At 41.1% G+C, this 17,625-nt stretch overlaps 1 protein-coding gene and 1 long non-coding RNA gene across 2 annotated transcripts in view; both read left to right on the forward strand.

Annotated features, from left to right (window-relative positions):
* peak1 (pseudopodium-enriched atypical kinase 1) overlaps positions 1-8,607 on the forward strand; it is a 321,752-nt gene extending 313,145 nt beyond the window's left edge. Inside the window, 1 exon segment of the mRNA XM_034175994.1 lies at positions 7,249-8,607. Within this exon segment, the coding sequence (XP_034031885.1) occupies positions 7,249-8,607 (1,359 nt within the window).
* A 3,387-nt stretch (positions 8,608-11,994) lies between these two features.
* On the forward strand, positions 11,995-17,409 carry LOC117515428. The gene is made up of 2 exons (XR_004562147.1): positions 11,995-15,540; positions 15,773-17,409. It is a non-coding gene; the product is annotated as an uncharacterized LOC117515428 (long non-coding RNA).
* The last annotated feature ends 216 nt before the right edge of the window (positions 17,410-17,625 follow it).

The following is a 17,625-nucleotide window of genomic DNA, read 5'->3' on the forward strand; positions in this document are numbered from 1 at the left end:
TTCTGAAAGTTCTCTGTTCTCTGATGACTTACTGGGTAAACAGAGCCTGAAATGTGGAAGTTTTCAACTTGAAACGGCGAGACGCTGCCGCCTCGAAGTGCAGATCGCTGTCAGGCGCCGTGGGCCGTCCTTAAAGCGACACTACCAGACCAAAATCTCTCATCAGCCGTTAAAATTTTTACAGAAAACCAGCTGAATTTATTGAATGGTGTCCACTCAGTTGTACCTTACAGTTTTGAAAAAAGTTTGATCAAACAAAGCAGCAGTCTCTGAGCTATTCCTAAACAATGAAAAAATTGATGAGAGGGTGGGCGACTCCTCACTCAAAGACTGCCCACAGGCGAATGACGTAACCGACAGGCGTGAAAAAACTTTTGCATGCCCACGAGGGTTCAAGCATGTCTGATGTAATCACACGTGATTCAAATCCATATGGTTTTTGAAAAAAATAATAAGGTCGGATACTTTTCTAACAGACCTCGTATGTTAGGCATGTGAATCTCATCACTGACAACGATTCGATAGACATCTCAATACACTACCAGTGATACGATACATATCTCAATACATGACGATACGATGCGATACGATTCACCCTTGTTCTCAATTCGATGTGATTTGATATGTATTTGATAGCGATTCAATTCCTCACAATGTGATATGATACGATTTGGTGCGATATGATTAATGATGGTTATTGATAAGATTTTATTGATATCAGTGCCATTATCAATTACGTTTATCGATCTGATTCTTTATCGATTCCCTTATCAATACCTCTTGTGAATTGTCTGTGTACTAAAAGGTTTTCTATATCAACAACATTTTATTGAGTCTTAAAGTAAATAAATATGAAATTGGTCAATGGAGCCTTGATTTCTTGTCATAAATAAAAATGTACATGCTGGATCCTTGATCTCTGGACAAAAATAGAAATAAAATCTGTAGTTTGTGTCAAAAGCATTTCCTTTTAGATATTAATGACACAAATATAACTCAAATAGACTCTGAGCTGAGCTCTTCAGCTGGCTGCACGTCAAGATCAATGTTTCATAAAGAACGGAGGACATCTCATTTTTGCGGGGTGGGGGGGGGGGGGGGGGGTCGGTTGTAGTTTATTGTTTGTATTATAGCATTTGGAAAGAGGTGTCATTTGATTTAAAAAGTTATTATTTCCGACCGAAATTTGCATGGCTCTTTGGAGCTGCGCACTTAGTCCCACAAAACAGAGGATATTATTATTATTATTTATTTCCTTTACCTGATGTACATCTTCAGTTTACGCACGGCTGGTGCGTAAACTGTACGTTGGACGTTTCTTGCCCGCAACAGGACTAGAGTCCCAGTTCATGACTTTACACAAAGCTGACTCTTGATTGACATCTTTACATGGCTTTGAGAGGTGTTAAAGAAGACATTGCGGATCATCCGCTGGAATCAAAGCACAGAACCAGCAAACAGTGGGTTGAAGCGGTGCTTCGTTGCTTCAAGCTTCATGGAGACCCATCGCAGTCTGCAATCATTGTAGAGAAATGATCATTTCCCGATAAATGCCCTCAAAAACAAATGGGCGCTCTGGTGTGCCGAACTGAAAGAACGATAAGGAAATCGTTAAGCTTTCTGACTTCTGTCTGTGGTGCATTTAATGTGCATTGGAAAAAAAAATCAATTCAAGCAGGCAGCGAGCGATGCAACACAATTCAACCTGTCAAATGAATCGATGCACACTGAATGAATCGATGCACTCGGGATCGCACACGTTTGTATCTAGATACCGATTTGCATCGATTAAACTCCACGTCTAATGTATGTACAATGACAATAAAAGTGGTTCTTCTTCTTCTTCTTCATTAAGTGTTGCCTAAATTTACCACAAAAAAATTAAAAATAAAAGCAATAAGGATTGCTCATATTATTACAAAAACATGAAATCAGAGGAATGCAGAATCAGTTATTTAATTTTTTTCTTTGCTGATGCCTAGTTGAACAAAAAGACTAAACTATTTATTGAATAATTAGCTCACATACACTCTGTCATGCAGGAGCCTAGGACATGAAGAAATACAAAAAACAAACAAAACAAAATAAAAGCCCCAAACCGAAACTTTAAAAAATGATCCCGATGACTAAGAATTTAGCATTTTAATTGCATATAGGGTTTCCAACCACTGAATTATATATTTAATATAAAAATTAATAAGTGAAGTTAATATGTGTATATTAACACACATATTAGTACCAGTGTCAGTCAAGCTTACATAAAACAAGTAGAAATTTGATTTTGGTAATAGTGGGCTATGGATAAACTTAATGTGTTTTAAGTGCATTACATTCATGACACAATAATAATTATCATGAATAAATTCAGTTTGCATCACTTTCAACACATTTGAGGAACTTATACATTGTTGATCAATTTTTAATGAATTAATTTTAGTGATTGCACATTTTCTTATTTATTTTTTAAATATTAGGCTTTTAGCAGTGTTTCCATGGTTTCCAAATCTTTGCACAGTACAGTAGAGCACAATGTTTGTCCTTTTTTTTTTCTTTTCTTTTTTGCAGTTTAATGTGCTGCACGCATCAGCAACAACATAATCAGTAAGATACAGGAAAATACAATCCACAGTCAGATCACAGCCAACATACGCAAAGTCTCTTGGCACATCAGTTCTGTTAAGTGGATCAACAGGAAAGTGCATTCTCCTTCACAGTATTTATTAATATGGCTTACTCACATTTTCTAAAGAAGTGTTTCAGTATTAATCAGGTTTTGTATTTTCCTGAGCTCAGACGAGTTGTTTAAACTTTAGGATACGACCTGTGCAGTGAAGCCCTTTTTTTTTTAAGCCTATGTAATTGTGTCAGAGCAGCTGCATGTGTCTGCATGTGTTGCATAGCGGAAGAAAGCGGCGCAGGTTGCAGTATACGTGGCTCGTCGGAAGAGTTTACAGTGAGATACAAAATAGAATTGGATGAAGGCCAAATTACTAAGAGGACATGAATTTCTGTGCACCACAGCACTTCAAAGCTTTGCCTTCATATTAAGAGCAGGCTCACGAGGAAGTCTTGTTTTTATGATGCTCATCCATAAATAAAGAAACCAGGAGCTGCAAATCAGACCCCAGATTCACTGTTAACCTCTCCCATGGCTCCTTTTTGATGTGGCCCAGTTGAACACCTGCCTTTCTTAACCTCTAAGTGTAGTTAAATTACATTTTACAGGCTAGGATATTTTTAATGAAGAGCTAATTATTCACAAGCCACACTCAGCAGATTTGTTTTATTTTTTCATTCTCCAAAGAATTCTGATATGAGTTGGTGTCAGCGTTAAATGATTCATGGGTGAAAAGATGAATGAGTGACACGTCCTCATAGAAGAGATAGAAATCCTTTTAAATTAAGAAATTAAGCCATTCTTTGTGTTTCAGTCACAATAATATTACTATTTATCAGTAGCATTTAGCATCTATTAGTTTATTCATTCATTTAATTAATTTTCAGCTGCTTATCTAGGCCCAGTTTCCAGGTCACAGTGGCAGCAGAGCAAGCAGCTCAGCTCATACTTTCCTATGCTCGTCCAAGTCCTGTAACTCTTCCTCAGCAATCCCAAGGCCTTCCCAAGCCATCTGGGAAATATAATCTCTCCAGCGTATCCTGGGTTTTCCACGGGGCTTCCTCCTGGTTGAACCTGCCTGGAAGCTCTCCCTAATGAGACGGCCAGGGAGCATCCTCACCAGATGTCCGAACCATCTTAACTGGCTCCTTTCGATGCAAAGAAGTAGCGGCTGTACTCCACGTCCCTCCCGGATAGTCGAGCTTCTCACCCTGTTTAGCAATATAAGCACAGATACCAGAGGGAGGAATGTCATTTCTGCCGCTTGTATCCGCGATCTTATTCTTTCAGTCATTACCCAACGCTCATGACCATAGGTGAGGATATGAGCACAAATCTACTAGTAAATTGAGAGTCTCACTTTCTGGTTCAGTTCGTTCTTTAACACAGCGGTCCGGTACAACGTACCAAAAATTTTAAATGCCCCCCCCCAATCCATCTATTAATGTCCCACTCCAATTTACACCCACTCATGAACAAGACCCCCGAGATACTTAAACTCTTCCACTTGGGGCAGTAACTCTCCCCTAACCCAGAGGAGACAATCCACCATTTTTTGACAGAGGACCATGGTCTCAGATTTGGAGGTGATGATTCTCAGCCTAGTCACTTCACGCTTGCCCTCAAATCTGCTCACTGTGTATCAGAGGGCACCGCCTGGTGAAGCCAACAGAAACTCTTCATCTGCAAAAAGCAAAGATTGAACTCTGAGGTTACCAAACTGGACACCCTCCAGTCCCTGACTGCACCTTGAAATCCTGTCCATGAACATCATAAACAGGATTGGTGACAAAGAGCAGCCCTGGAGCAGCCATCTCCCACCAGAAACATGTTTGATGTAATGCAGAGAATGCGGACACAGCCCCAGCTTTGGTCATATAGAGGCCAGATCGCACATTGCTGCAAATCCAGTACCCCATACTCCTGCAGCACCCCCCACAGAATACCCAGAGGGAACGGGTCATATGCCCTTTCCAAGTCCACAAAACACATGTAGACTGGTTGGTCATACTCCCAAGATCCCTCCAATATCCTTGTGAAGGTAAAGAGCTGGTCCACTGTTCCACGACCAGGACGGAACCCGCATTGCTCGTCCTGAATCTGAGGTTTGACTAACGGTCTAAGTCTCCTCTCTAGTACCCTCACAAAAAGTTTTTAATGTTTTCATTTTTCCCCCATTTGTAGAATTGAGTTTTGTTCCTTTTATGTATTATGTTTAGATTTTTATTCTAAACATATAAAACAAAACTTTTTGTAGTTTTAAAGTACATTGATGATATCACATAGAAGGCAAGATGAGATGATGTAAGGTGATAACAGAATGTACTTATTTAAATGTTATGTGTGAATCAAAATAAGTTTGTGTTATATAGAAAATAAATTATTTGTAAACTACTGCTTTTAATGTGAAACTTAATCAACAGTTCCACAAAAAAACTTTAGTTAGATATTTTATGAATTTGTTGGTGTTTTAATAAATGTTGTGAGGTACATGGAGGCATGTGGCTTTTCGTCTTTGCCCTGTGATCAAAGTGAAATAAGAGAAAGCACTTCAGAGGCTGTCACTGCGGTTTAAGAAACTGGATCGCTGGCAGTCGGGAGTCTGCTGCATTTCTCTCACGTATGGACATGTGCTTTGTGAGTAAAATGAATTGTAAAAAGCCTTTGATGTTTGAGAGTTTTGTTTATTAAAATACTATATTTTGTTCCTAATTACAAAATTTATTAGTGAGCAGAGAGAAGATGGACAGTCTGGTCCATGAGCAGTTGAACGACGAGACCATTTTTGTAATTTTGCATCTGTATATCACCACAGTGGAGTTCAATGAAGCAGTCAAGATGAGCTTGTAGTGTAGACTGTTAGCTTTAATTCAAGATGCTCACCAAAAAAACCCATGAACCATTTGTGAATTACAGCCATTTTTACACACAGTCCCTCCATTTTCTGACAACATAAGAGAAACTAAATTTAAGAATTATTGTAACTGCAAATCATCACCCATATTCACCCTCTTTTAAAAAAGTTGAATGCCGACCCTTCTTTTACTCAGAATTTTAAACCAATTTCAAAATTGCCTTTTATTTTCAAAAAAGATTAAACATTAATGGATGATCTAAAGCATATATTGATTAGCTAAATAAATGTTTGGTTTGAAATGGGGCCTGGAAAACACCTTTTTTTTTTGTATATCTCAACAACCAAGAAGTCTATATGGGTCAGACATGGTGGGAACATTACTTGCAGGGTTCCAGCCACGGTGGGCAGCGCCACCCGTACTACAAATTTCCATCTGGCTCTCAGGTTCAAATTGGCTGTGCCACCCAGCATGGATTTTCTGAAAAGTGAACTGAAATGTTGCTGAAAATGTACCAATTCAATCGTATTTCAAGCTTATAGAGTCATAGTTTTGCTTTATTTTGCAATTTTAAACAAATAATTAAAGAAATATATTTGTCATTTTCTTTGTATGAAATCAGTCACGAACAGCAGAGACAGAGAGAGAGAGAAGAGGAGTGGGGCTTGACTTATTTTCACATGAAAAGTTAATAGTTTTCATTGGAACTGTTTACAAACTGTACTAACTACAAATGATCTCATGATCATTTGTTGGAACAGCGGACTTTAGCGCGACGCGCTCGTTAAACTTCAGTGAAACAGGAAAGTGTGAAGACAGATTCAGAAAGTTTTTCATACAAGTTTCATCTTTAACGGAGCAGATTTGACTATCAAATCAGTCCAGGCTCAGCTCTTGTTCAAACAATTAGGGGTTATATTGAAGTAACGCAATCCCACTAAAAAATGTTGAAAAAAAAAAACAAAACTGTCAAAATGACAGAAAAACTCTGCCTGCTTTACTGGATTAAAGGTACTGTGTCATTTTTTAAGAAAAGAGCAAGTGCTATTTCCATCAAATATTAATGGGTTTTTAACATTTTCAGTGTTATTTATTTATTTAACTTAAAGTTTGACAGAAACATGCAAAGAAAAAACTTTGATATTACAAATATTACAACATAAATGTCTTTTTGTCTATTATTCTTGTTTTAAATGCATCTAAAACCACTCAAAATTATTTAAAATAGGGCTTGCCAATAATGTTTTAGAGGAATAAAACCCGACAGCTTTGGGGTCTCCGCCTCCTCGACCCCTGCCGGGGCGTTGCCCCTAGACCCCACCAGGGTCCTTTAAGTGGGCCCCTGGACTCCTAGACGTGAACTGCAATCGCATAAGTTACCCGGTATTAAAATGGTCCTATTTAGAACCCTGATTGCTTGGATAGATTTCTTGAGGAGATTAGATTTTGGAGTAGTTTGGTCAAATAGCAAAACATTCCAAAAAAGACCTTTTATTGGTAGACAACATACACTAAATGTAAATAAACGTGTACAATACCAATCATTTACTATGGACCCACAACAAAAGGAGACTTAACAGCTATGTGTGCGGGAGGAGTACAACTAATAACTGCTTCTTGGATATGACAACAAAAAAATAAATAAATCCGTAAAATCAAATCAAAAATCAAAACCAAAAATAAAACAAATTAAATAATACATGGTTGTGAAAGTTTTTCCGGCTCTTGGGAGAACTGTGTGTGAATGATAATGTTCTCCTCATCTTTCTTCTTCAGATCTGTCGCAGCAAAGTGAAGGAGACTCAGCAGCAGTTTTTCCACAGTCTGGCAGTGAGACAGAGCCTGGCTGTGCACTTCAACATCCAGCAGGACTGTGGACACTTCCTCGCTGATGTTCCTGCACGACTCTTGCCCTGGGAAGAGGACGAAGAGGAAGGGGATGAGCAGGAAAATGTAAACCGTCAGAAGGAGCAAAACAAAGAAACTGAAACCAAGTCAACAGATTCCAAAGCTTTGGCTGCAAATAGTAAACAAGATGAAGCTTCTGCAACAGGTCACATGGCCACTGCGGGTCACCTGAGCAGCCGAGTGGTGGTCATTACGCGTGAGGTTCCCTTCCAGACAGTGGCTGACTTTGTACAAGAAGGCGTTGCCCGACATACCCAACAGCCGGAGCTGTATGAGCGGCAGGTGTGTCTTCTGCTGCTCCAGCTGTGCTCTGGTTTGGAACACATGAAACCCTACCACGTGACCCACTGTGACCTGCGACTGGAAAACCTCCTACTGGTCCACTGCCAACCGGGCATCCCCTGGAATGTAGACTTGCTTGAGCGCAACAACAATGGCAACAGCAACAATACTTCAGTACCTAGTTCCAGTAGCGCCACTGCTGCAAATGCCACGTGTCCTGCGCGGCTCATCATCAGTAACTTTTCTCAAGCTAAACAGAAGAGCACACTTATGGCCACCAACCCAGGAACGCTCCGTGACCAGTCACGCCTGGCACCTGAAATCATCACAGCTACTCAGTACCGCAAGTGCGACGAGTTCCAGACTGGGATTCTCATCTATGAGATGCTTCACCGTCCCAATCCATTTGAGGAGACACCGGAGCTGAAGGAGAGGGAGTACACCTGGGCCGACCTTCCATCGCTGCCTGTCAGATCACTCTACTCACAAGGTCTGCAGCAGTTAGCCAGGCTGCTGCTCACCGTCAACCCTTCGGAAAGGATCCGCATGTCTGAGGCACGGGCCTGCCTTCAGTGCCTGCTTTGGGGTCCCCGGGAGGACTTGTTCCAGGCACTTGGATGCAGCACGACAGGCCCTATGTCAGGAGCTGCTTCCAGAGAGCGTGAGGCCACCCTCCAGAACTGGCTGGACCTGAAGCGAACCCTGATGATGATCAAGTTTGCAGAGCGCTCGCTCGATGCTGCTTGCGGCGTGAGCCTGGAAGACTGGCTGTGCTGCCAGTATCTGGCATTTGCCACCACGGACAGCCTCAGCCGGGTGGTGCAGATCCTGCAGCAACCCCAGCCCCACCCTCAGTCCCAGAACCAGTCCCAGTCTGTGCACGTGCCACAGAACCAAACACATCTAACCCACACTTTCCACCTGACTCACTCCCAGCCACTTTAAATTTACCTCCCCAATTGTTACTATGGCAACAGATCCACCTTCCCCTGTGTGGTCTCTCTGCAGGCGTTGAAGTGTGATGTAAGCTAATAATAGCAGCGCGCTTACCAAAAACTAAATACACGGGTGTGGACGTGCTGCTTTCTTTACGAACAAATTAATCTGTAGTTCATTTCAACCCACAAGAATTTGCAGCACTTGAGTCCACACAGTGTGATTGTTACAGTTGTAGTGAGGAGAAGAGTTTTGGGGTCTTGCCAGTGAATTTTCAGGCGTACTCTTGTTCATCCAGAGATGTTTTTGTGTAGCTGCTCAGATCTTATGTTACCACACACTGACAGCACCAGAATCAAAGAGATTTAATCATTTTTCTGACTTTAGGGTTGTTGTTTGGAAGCTTCTGTGCTCGAGATCCTTGAAAAGTTTTTTTTAATTATTCTTTAAATCAGCTGTAGTTGTCAGCCGTCTGCAGAGTTAAGAGATGTCGCTGTTTTACAGATGAATATTTTACACAGAGCTGTTACTGGTCATTTGAAAACGGCTACATTTCACGAGCGACACTCCAGACAGGACAGAATCTAAAATGATGAACTCTTTCATACATGATGTCTTATTTTAGGCAGCATGTTCTTCACCGATTCTGAATCTGCAGTGATGTAATGAAAAATGAAGGGAGACTTTTGAAATGAAGGGAAAAGATAAGATGTGAGATAAAATTTTAACTACAGTGGAGCAAAGATTTACCTTCTTTCACCACTGAAGCCAAAGATCTACAAACAGTTTGTTTAGACAGATCAGACTTTTTTATTTTCACCAGAGTTTTATTTCATTTTTCAGTTACAGTGACACCTTTAATGGTTCTTAGAGGTCGGACTGTGTGAATTTAATTAAAATGATCAGATTCAATGCTTTCGTACTGCACCAGGCACCTCTGATGAACAATGAGCTGGTTTTATGTTTGCAGGACACAGTTTTCGGGGCACATTGAACAGGTGGTGGACACGCTGACTTATGAACTTGTTTTGCAGCTAAAAGTGCCCTTGCTGTTGGTTTGGTTTGCCGTTGGAGTATGTGCAATGAATGACTTTCTCCTACTGCCGTTAGAGGCAGTCGCGTTTGAATTTTTAAATTATATTATGCAGTGTTTTTGCCACCCACTCTTCCATTTGCTTGAGGCACATAAACTAATGGAAATGTCTTGGAAGGAAGTTTTCAGTAAAATCAGCAGAAATGGATTCCTGATGGTGAATGTTTCAGGGACTGCAAAAAGTTAGTCTTTGTGTTGTTTTTGTCAAGTTGATTTTGAATGACTCTGCATTGTGGATCTTGCACATTCAGTCGAAACGTCATGGGGCTGAAATACTTATTATCATGATCAGGTAACTTCTCAATTGTTTTTGATGAATTACACAATTCCAGTTAAATACATTTCAATCACAGTTTCTCAAAACCTAAGGAGAGATCTTGAGATTAAGTAATTTTGACCAACTATTCGCCTAAGAGCTACAAAAAAAAAAAAAAAATCAGTTAATTATCAAAACCAGTTTCTCACATTTAGCAATATTAATATTGGCTTAGATCAGCCTCAAACGAGTTAATGAACAGCTATTATTATCACTTTATCAGGGTGTTGCTAGGCCGGTATCGTAGATTTACGTCGACGCTACCTGGCTATACCCGCCCGCTGTGCGTAAACAAATGACGTCATAGCGCACACGCAGCCCAAGAACTGTCTGCGGGGTGGGGGGGGTACTGTCTGCGGAGGAAAAGATGAAAAGGCGAGAATTGTGTTTTGGTCCCAAAATATTCCGGATGATTTTCTCATGGATAGTATGACAATGAACAGCAGCTAAATCAGCCAGCTTAATGAGGACGCACTACCGAATTTGGAGAACAGCGCACGCCAGCTGACACGACAAAAGTTAAGCTGAGCCAACTTTTTATGTATGAGTTACGTGTTGTGTATCTCAGTAAAAAGTGATAATAATGCCAATAACATGCTGTTGTCGTGCAGTATGCATTTTCTGAGTCCCAACCAAAATGACAGATATTCGCTCTCATTATTTTGGGCAACTGGGCATGAACGTCGGGCCTCTGAAAATGCATACTGCCCTCCAAAAGCATGCTATTGTATTAATATCTAATTTAAAGGATAATTTACTGATTTACAATTCCAGTCATGATGAAACATTGTGTGTTCAAATCACCTTTAAAATTGGCTTCATTTGTGATAATTCATCATGATGGAAGTCCATCGCAAGCGATGAAGATGCCAGTGGATCCTCATATGTGAGCGCAAGCTGAAGTCTGATGCACAAATGCGTCCACACTTAGGACATGCTAGATCCTGCCTTTGTGAGGCAGGTCTCCTCTCCTTGCGAGCTCGGCGCTTTGCTTTTCTTCAAAGGCTTGAACACCCTTGTGGACAGCCATGTGCCAGGCGCTGCGGTCAGAGGCAAGAGTTTCCCAACCCTGAAGTGGGATACCACAGGCTCCAAGGTATGCTTTCAGGCCATCCTTGAAGTGCATGAGTGGTCCGCTGTTTCTTGCACCAGAAGCCAACTCCAAGAAGAAGACCACCTTTGGGAGACGTGAGTCGTCCATCCGAACAACATGTCCAACCCAACTTCAACTGTGCTTTTGTGACGAGTGCCACGACATGCCTGGCACACGAGCACCTTTAAAATTGGCTTAATTTGTGATAATTAGTGAGGAAAGTAATCTTCGACTGTGTAAAATCAGTTGCATGCTCTAAATAGCCATGAAATTAAATGGAAAGTTCTCAGAGAGCAGCGGCCTCATGTACAAAGCGTGTGTATGCACAAAAAAATGACGCACATCTGTCTCCACGCTCACGTTCAGATGTATCAAAAGTGAAATCACTGTGGAAATGTGCAGTGCGTCACGCAGAAATCCTGGCTTGCGTACGCACGTTTCTACAGCTGTTGCTCCACTGCCGACACATAAAGGTGATGCTGTGAACCGAAGTCATCAGAGTGATGTGCACACCAGAGACACACTGATGAGCAGTTAACACACCTACATGTTTGCAGTTATATGGGTGGATATAAATGCACGCATAAAGTGATTCGTAATGTGGCACTAACAGTGGCTGCCTTAGCGTCGTTAGAGGACCTTGCAAATGGTCCAATCCGACATGAGCATGTATTCAGGGAACGCGAGGATTTACTTGCAAATGACTATAAATGGCTCATAAGCCAATTTTGATTACCAAGGCCAGTGTTACTGGAGTTGTGCACAGAACTGCAGCCGGCCCAGAGCACAATACGGTGAGGATCCAGAGATTGTCTGTGCCCACACAGGTGCTGGTGCTGACCACACTCGGCTTCCTGGCATCAGGGGCATTCCAGTGTGAGCCAGCTGATCAGTCAGGAGTGTGCCAGTCAACCTTGCGCCAAGCCATGCCAGCTGTGTGGAACGCAGTCATCCGAATGTCATCCAGGTACATCACATTCCAACATTACAGCACAATTTGCAGCGAGAGCCAGTTTCCCGAATGTAATTGGAGCTACTGACTGTACACGTATTGCTATAAAGGCAGCATCACATGATGAATTTCTTTTTGTTAATACGAAATAATTTAATTCCATCAGTGTTCAAACCATATGTGACGCATAAATGCATTAGGTTGGGTTGGGAACAGGCTGGAAGCTGGCACAGTGCGAGATAGGTGGCTGCTTTATTAGTTTAATTGGCCCTAATGAAAACCAGTGTGGGCACATTTGGGCATGTGCGCATTCATATATGAGCCGGTGAAGCAGGCCTGCTGGTGAAATTTCACAGCTATGTGTATCGTGAGCAGCCTATTGTATGATGAGTATAATGACAACATTCATGAGTTCAGCATGGGATGATCCTTGTCACCTTCATGGGCTTCCACCACTCCAGTGAGAGCTGTGTCACTCACTATATTTTTTTTCTTATTTCAGTGTGTGCGCTTTGGTTTGAACCTCAGCATTTATATAGCTGCACACACGCAGACACACACACTTATTTTCATTTTGTTTCATATTGCAGTGAGCTGCATTGGACAAGGTAGACAGACCCACAGCTTTTGTCTTTTCTGCACTCTGCCTCTACAAGTGCTTTAATTTTTACACACAACAGCACAGAGACAATGGTGGACATCAGCACACACACTCCACCTCACACTCATGGTACTGTCAACATGACCCAACCAAACTGTTTAAATAAATTTGCATATTCATGTGGAGGCGTGGACAGGGAGGAGCTTGGTCCATCTGCATGTGTGCTCAATTCCACGTTCAGTGGGATGTACAAATAGAACGTACTTGGATCCATGCGTATGCACACTTTGGTAAATCTGGATATTTTTTTGCTTTCACCAGTTACTGGGTTTTGGAGTACACCGTGTTTCAGTAGGAAATCCACGCATGTCTTTGTACATGCGGCCCCAAAACACCACACCTACAATTCAGTTTCAGGCTTACAGAAGAATACTATATGGGTTTTCAAATAGTCACATTCACCAACAATAAAATACCTGAACTCAGAATGAAGTCATTTTCCGATACACAAACATCGATCTGTGAATATTGGCAGTGTCCCTGCCGAACACATACATAGTTTCATCAAGACCAAGCCGATCAGAAGATTGTACCCCTCTAGCAGCATCACTAATGATGTTACCAGCCTACTTTTTAAATTGCTGACACATTACTGCTGCAAAATGTGCAGCCATGCCGCTCTGTGTACACCTGATCCTTTAGTCCACTTAAAAACAACAGGAGCGCCACACATTCCTCCATGTAGGCCTGGAGCTGGGGCAGGAAGGGAATCTGTATAAAATTTGCACCAAATCCCAATGTGGATCTCCATTTGATCCAATATCATGACTGTGATCAACTGGGGACAGCTGAAAGCAAACTAAAAGAATTACTGCTTGAAAATGTCTGAAGAAATCCATCCAGGTCAGTGTCATTTACAGGGTGATATAAACACTGTGCCAGTGTTAGCAGTTAGTTCCAGTCAGCTTGTTTATGGCAATTAGAAACTGAATATCACCAGCAGTATATGTTAATTGATGCGTTAGTAATTAATACAAAATGTGAGCATGCCTTTCTAACTACACAATGGACTGCAGCACTTTACCCATCTCACAGATAGGCAAAGAGCTTTACAGTGATGCCTAACATTCAGTTCCCCAGTCCATTTTAAGGTTTGAAAATGCAGTTTGAACTCATTTAGATCACTGCTGCAGTAAAACCAGATTACCTTCATTTAGACAGATTTCTGTTGGTTTAAGGCCCAGTCACATGGCACACGGTGATCGCTGAACGAAGAAAAAAGTCTGCAATGTGCAATAAATAGTTAAAGTAGTTGATAAAACGTTCTTGCCACTATTGTTTCTGTATGAAAATGTTGCTTTTCGTCTCACATGGACGAGTCACGTTCAGCTCGTCTGAGCTTTAGTTACTCCTTCGTTCAGATATCGTCAACGTTCTTGCAAGACATCGGACTTGGGAGGTTGGACGAAGTTGCACGACAGTCAAACGTAATGCTGACAGTACAGGAACTACACAAATGATGAGGAACCGTCAAGACAGAAAGCAAAACGGAATAGGGATGAATTGAGGTTGTTGTCAGGATTCATTCACATTTTTCAACAGTTTGAAAATTCTGACGAAGCGCCAGCTACAGAAACAAAGCTGGATGACGGTTAAACGATGTCTCTGAAAGTCAACGTATGTCCAGATGTCTTGTCCTTTGTTAGTGCCATGTGACCAGGGCTTGAGGTCCATTTAAAGCCTAATTAAATCACACTTAAAATGGGTGTTTACCATCTCAACCATAACTGTTGAAAAACCGATTATCATTTTGATCCATTTCAGCCAATTTAAGATACGTATTTTTCTGTTGCTTCAGAGCCATTTAAAGCTAGTGAAATGATGATTATGATTATGATGATGATTTGAATTAATGTGAAAAGCTGTCAAACAAAAAAACACACGTCAGTCATCATGTTGGAGAATCTGGAACTCAACAAAATTTGCTTTTAAAAAATATGACCCGAGTGGTTCATTCATTTTTTTAAATTGTCGACTAAGTGTTTCAGCTCCAGGACGTTGTTGCTCCTGAGTGGAGCTTTGAGACCTGATGGTGATGGATGAGAATGATGAGAGGTCCCATGAGTTTGACTGGTTTGATTTGCAGCGTGTGGAATGTCTGAGCTCGTCTAGACTCAGACCTGATGACACAGAGACATTTGGACCTGGTCTCACTGGCTTACAAACGGACTTAACTTCCACCTGAACCACTTTCCTTCATACAAACTGTTTTTTCTTTTTTTGTTTTGTTTTTTTAAGAACAGCTTCTTGGACTGAACCTATCCAACCACTGACACTTGTTTGCTTCTCTGCTTTTCGCTCAGCACATTTACTCATTTATTTCAGTGTTTGATCAGTAACATATATCCACAAGGCTCGGCTTCACCCACGGAGAAAAACAAATCAGTATGGAATTCTTATTTTGTGACTTAAATGCACCTGGGTTTATATTTGTGGTTATCAGATGTTTTACTCCACACTTCAATCTCAGAACTTTGTGTATTTCTGTGTTTGGTAGATGTGCATCCTGGTGGGCGATGTTTCCAAACTGAAACACTAGTTAATGTTGCATAAAGTCATCCACACCTTCACTTTACTTACTGTTGTTTGTGCCATTGTTATTTTGCAGTTGTACCATTTTTCACTTCTTGTCTGTCAGCTGCAGCAGTTCAGTTTGTAACTGGTGAAAAAAAAGACTTGGGATCAAGATGGACAGTTTTGCTGCAGCCGTAGAACCCGTGGAATGAAAGTGACAAAGCGTGTCAGGGTTTATGTGCTGAGGAATGTGTGTGGGCAGCACTGGAGGCTGTCTTACTATCCCCAGATTCATGCCTTTATATACAGGCAGGTCCATAGCAGGGGTGGTGGCCAAGTGGTTAATGCGCTTGGTTTCAGTTCAGAAGGCTCCGGGTTCAAATCCCACCCCTGCCACATTTCTTCATGTAATGTGGAGTTGTGTCAGGAAGGGCATCCGGCGTAAACCCTGTGCCAGTTCAACATGCAGATCCAACTTGGATTTGCTGTGGCGACCCCGAGTGCAAACAAGGGAGCAGCCGAAGGGACTTACTATATACAGGCAGGTCCATAAGTATTTGGACAATGAGCTTTTTTCTGCGGTGTTGCCTCTGTGTACCGCAGTGGAGTTAAAAGAAAACAAAATGTGACTGTAGTGTGGACTTTAACATTTGATTGAAAGAGTATAGCAAAATACCATATTAACCAACCATTTTTATGCAAAGTTCCACTACTTTACGAGCCCATAAGTAATTGGACAAACTACATGTAATTATTGTTACTTATATAGGCAGTTTTCTTTAGACAAGTCAGGGGATGGATACATGAACATCTTTAACTCTGAATACATCTTGGACTTTATTTCCTTCAGTTATTAAGAAATATAAACAGTATGGTACTGTGTGGTAAATCTGTCTGGAGGAGGCGGTTTTGAAAAACTGAGTCACTCTGCAAGAAGGACACACGTGAGGGAAGCCTCCAAGACACCCATAACGACTCTGAAGGAATTATTGACTTCTGTGGGTGTGATTGGAGAACCTGCATTAAGCAGATTTTGTCTGTTGCATAACCAGTCACACAGCTTCATAATGGAATCACACAGACAAGGATTTTCTTATGGAACACAGAAACTTTAAGTTACAGTTTGCCAGAAAGGGACATAGAAGACTTGAGCCTATGTTTTCTTGTGTGAAAATCCTGCTCTGTTCCACTCAACCGTGAAATTGTGACTGGTGATACAATGATCAAAAGCGACACAATGCAAAGTTTCTCCAATCGCAGTCACAGGATAACTCCTCCAGAGTTGGTCATACTCTTGGTGGCTTCCCTCATGAAACTTCTTGCACTGCTTGTAAGAACTGCCTAATACAGTCAGATTTACCATACAGCGGTATTGTACTGTTTGTTTTCTTAATGACTGATGTAAGTGAAGTCCAAGACATTCAGAGACTTGGAAATGTTCATGTATCTATCCCCTGACTGTTTGTAAAGAAAACTGTCTGCAAAATGGATTTTTTTTTATTAACAATAATCACAACTCTAATTTTGTTCAAATACTTAAGAGGAATTGAAAAGGGAGGGACTGAATAAAAATAACAGTAATTGACAAATAATTAATGTGATATATTTATTAAATCTTTGACTTAAAGCTTGAATGAAACCTGGTGTTACTATGTACAGTAAATACTTGTGGACCTGACTGCATTCAAACAGTTGTCAATTAAACTGCACTATTTTGGAGGACAGAGCACTTTGATTTGAAACTTCAGAAAATCTAAATAACAGTCATCCATTTTTTAAGCTTTACTTGACTTTCTTCAACCTTACTTGTTTTGGGAGAAGAAAATGGTGAGTAGTTATCACTGACTTAAAGACAAACTAAAGATCCTGTACTTCATGCCAGCAGGGGGTGCGCGTCACTGCATAGTGACACATGGTGTTTGAGTTTAGGAGCTAAACCACTTTGAACAGGATGAGATTGATGGATGGACGTTGAACGGGATTCCACGCTGTTTCCTTCCTTTCTTTAGGCCTTTCTTTGTCAGCTGCCACTGAACAGAGAAGAGAAGCGCTGTAGGTTTGTGTGTACGCAGGAGCGCGCGTGTCTGTGTGTACAGGGTTGTCACCTGGCCCACCACTGTTTAATGTGGAACACATTAACCAACAAGTTACAGAACAATAAATATATGTTTTTATATTTATACACTTTGTGCCTTTGTTTTTAACATCACTGCTGTTACACATGGTCTGTTTAATCACAGCATTTTATGAAACTACCTGATCAAAAAACTATAAAGTTTATTGAGAAAACATTCACACTAGCTTGTGACTGATGTCTACAGTAGGGGCAGAACAAACAGCAGCCTTTGTTGCCACCAGGACCCTGCCATTACCAACAAGACTTCAAAAGAAGCAATAC

The sequence above is a fragment of the Thalassophryne amazonica genome, chromosome 8 (assembly GCF_902500255.1).
Source record: "Thalassophryne amazonica chromosome 8, fThaAma1.1, whole genome shotgun sequence".
Classification (NCBI taxonomy): domain Eukaryota; kingdom Metazoa; phylum Chordata; class Actinopteri; order Batrachoidiformes; family Batrachoididae; genus Thalassophryne; species Thalassophryne amazonica.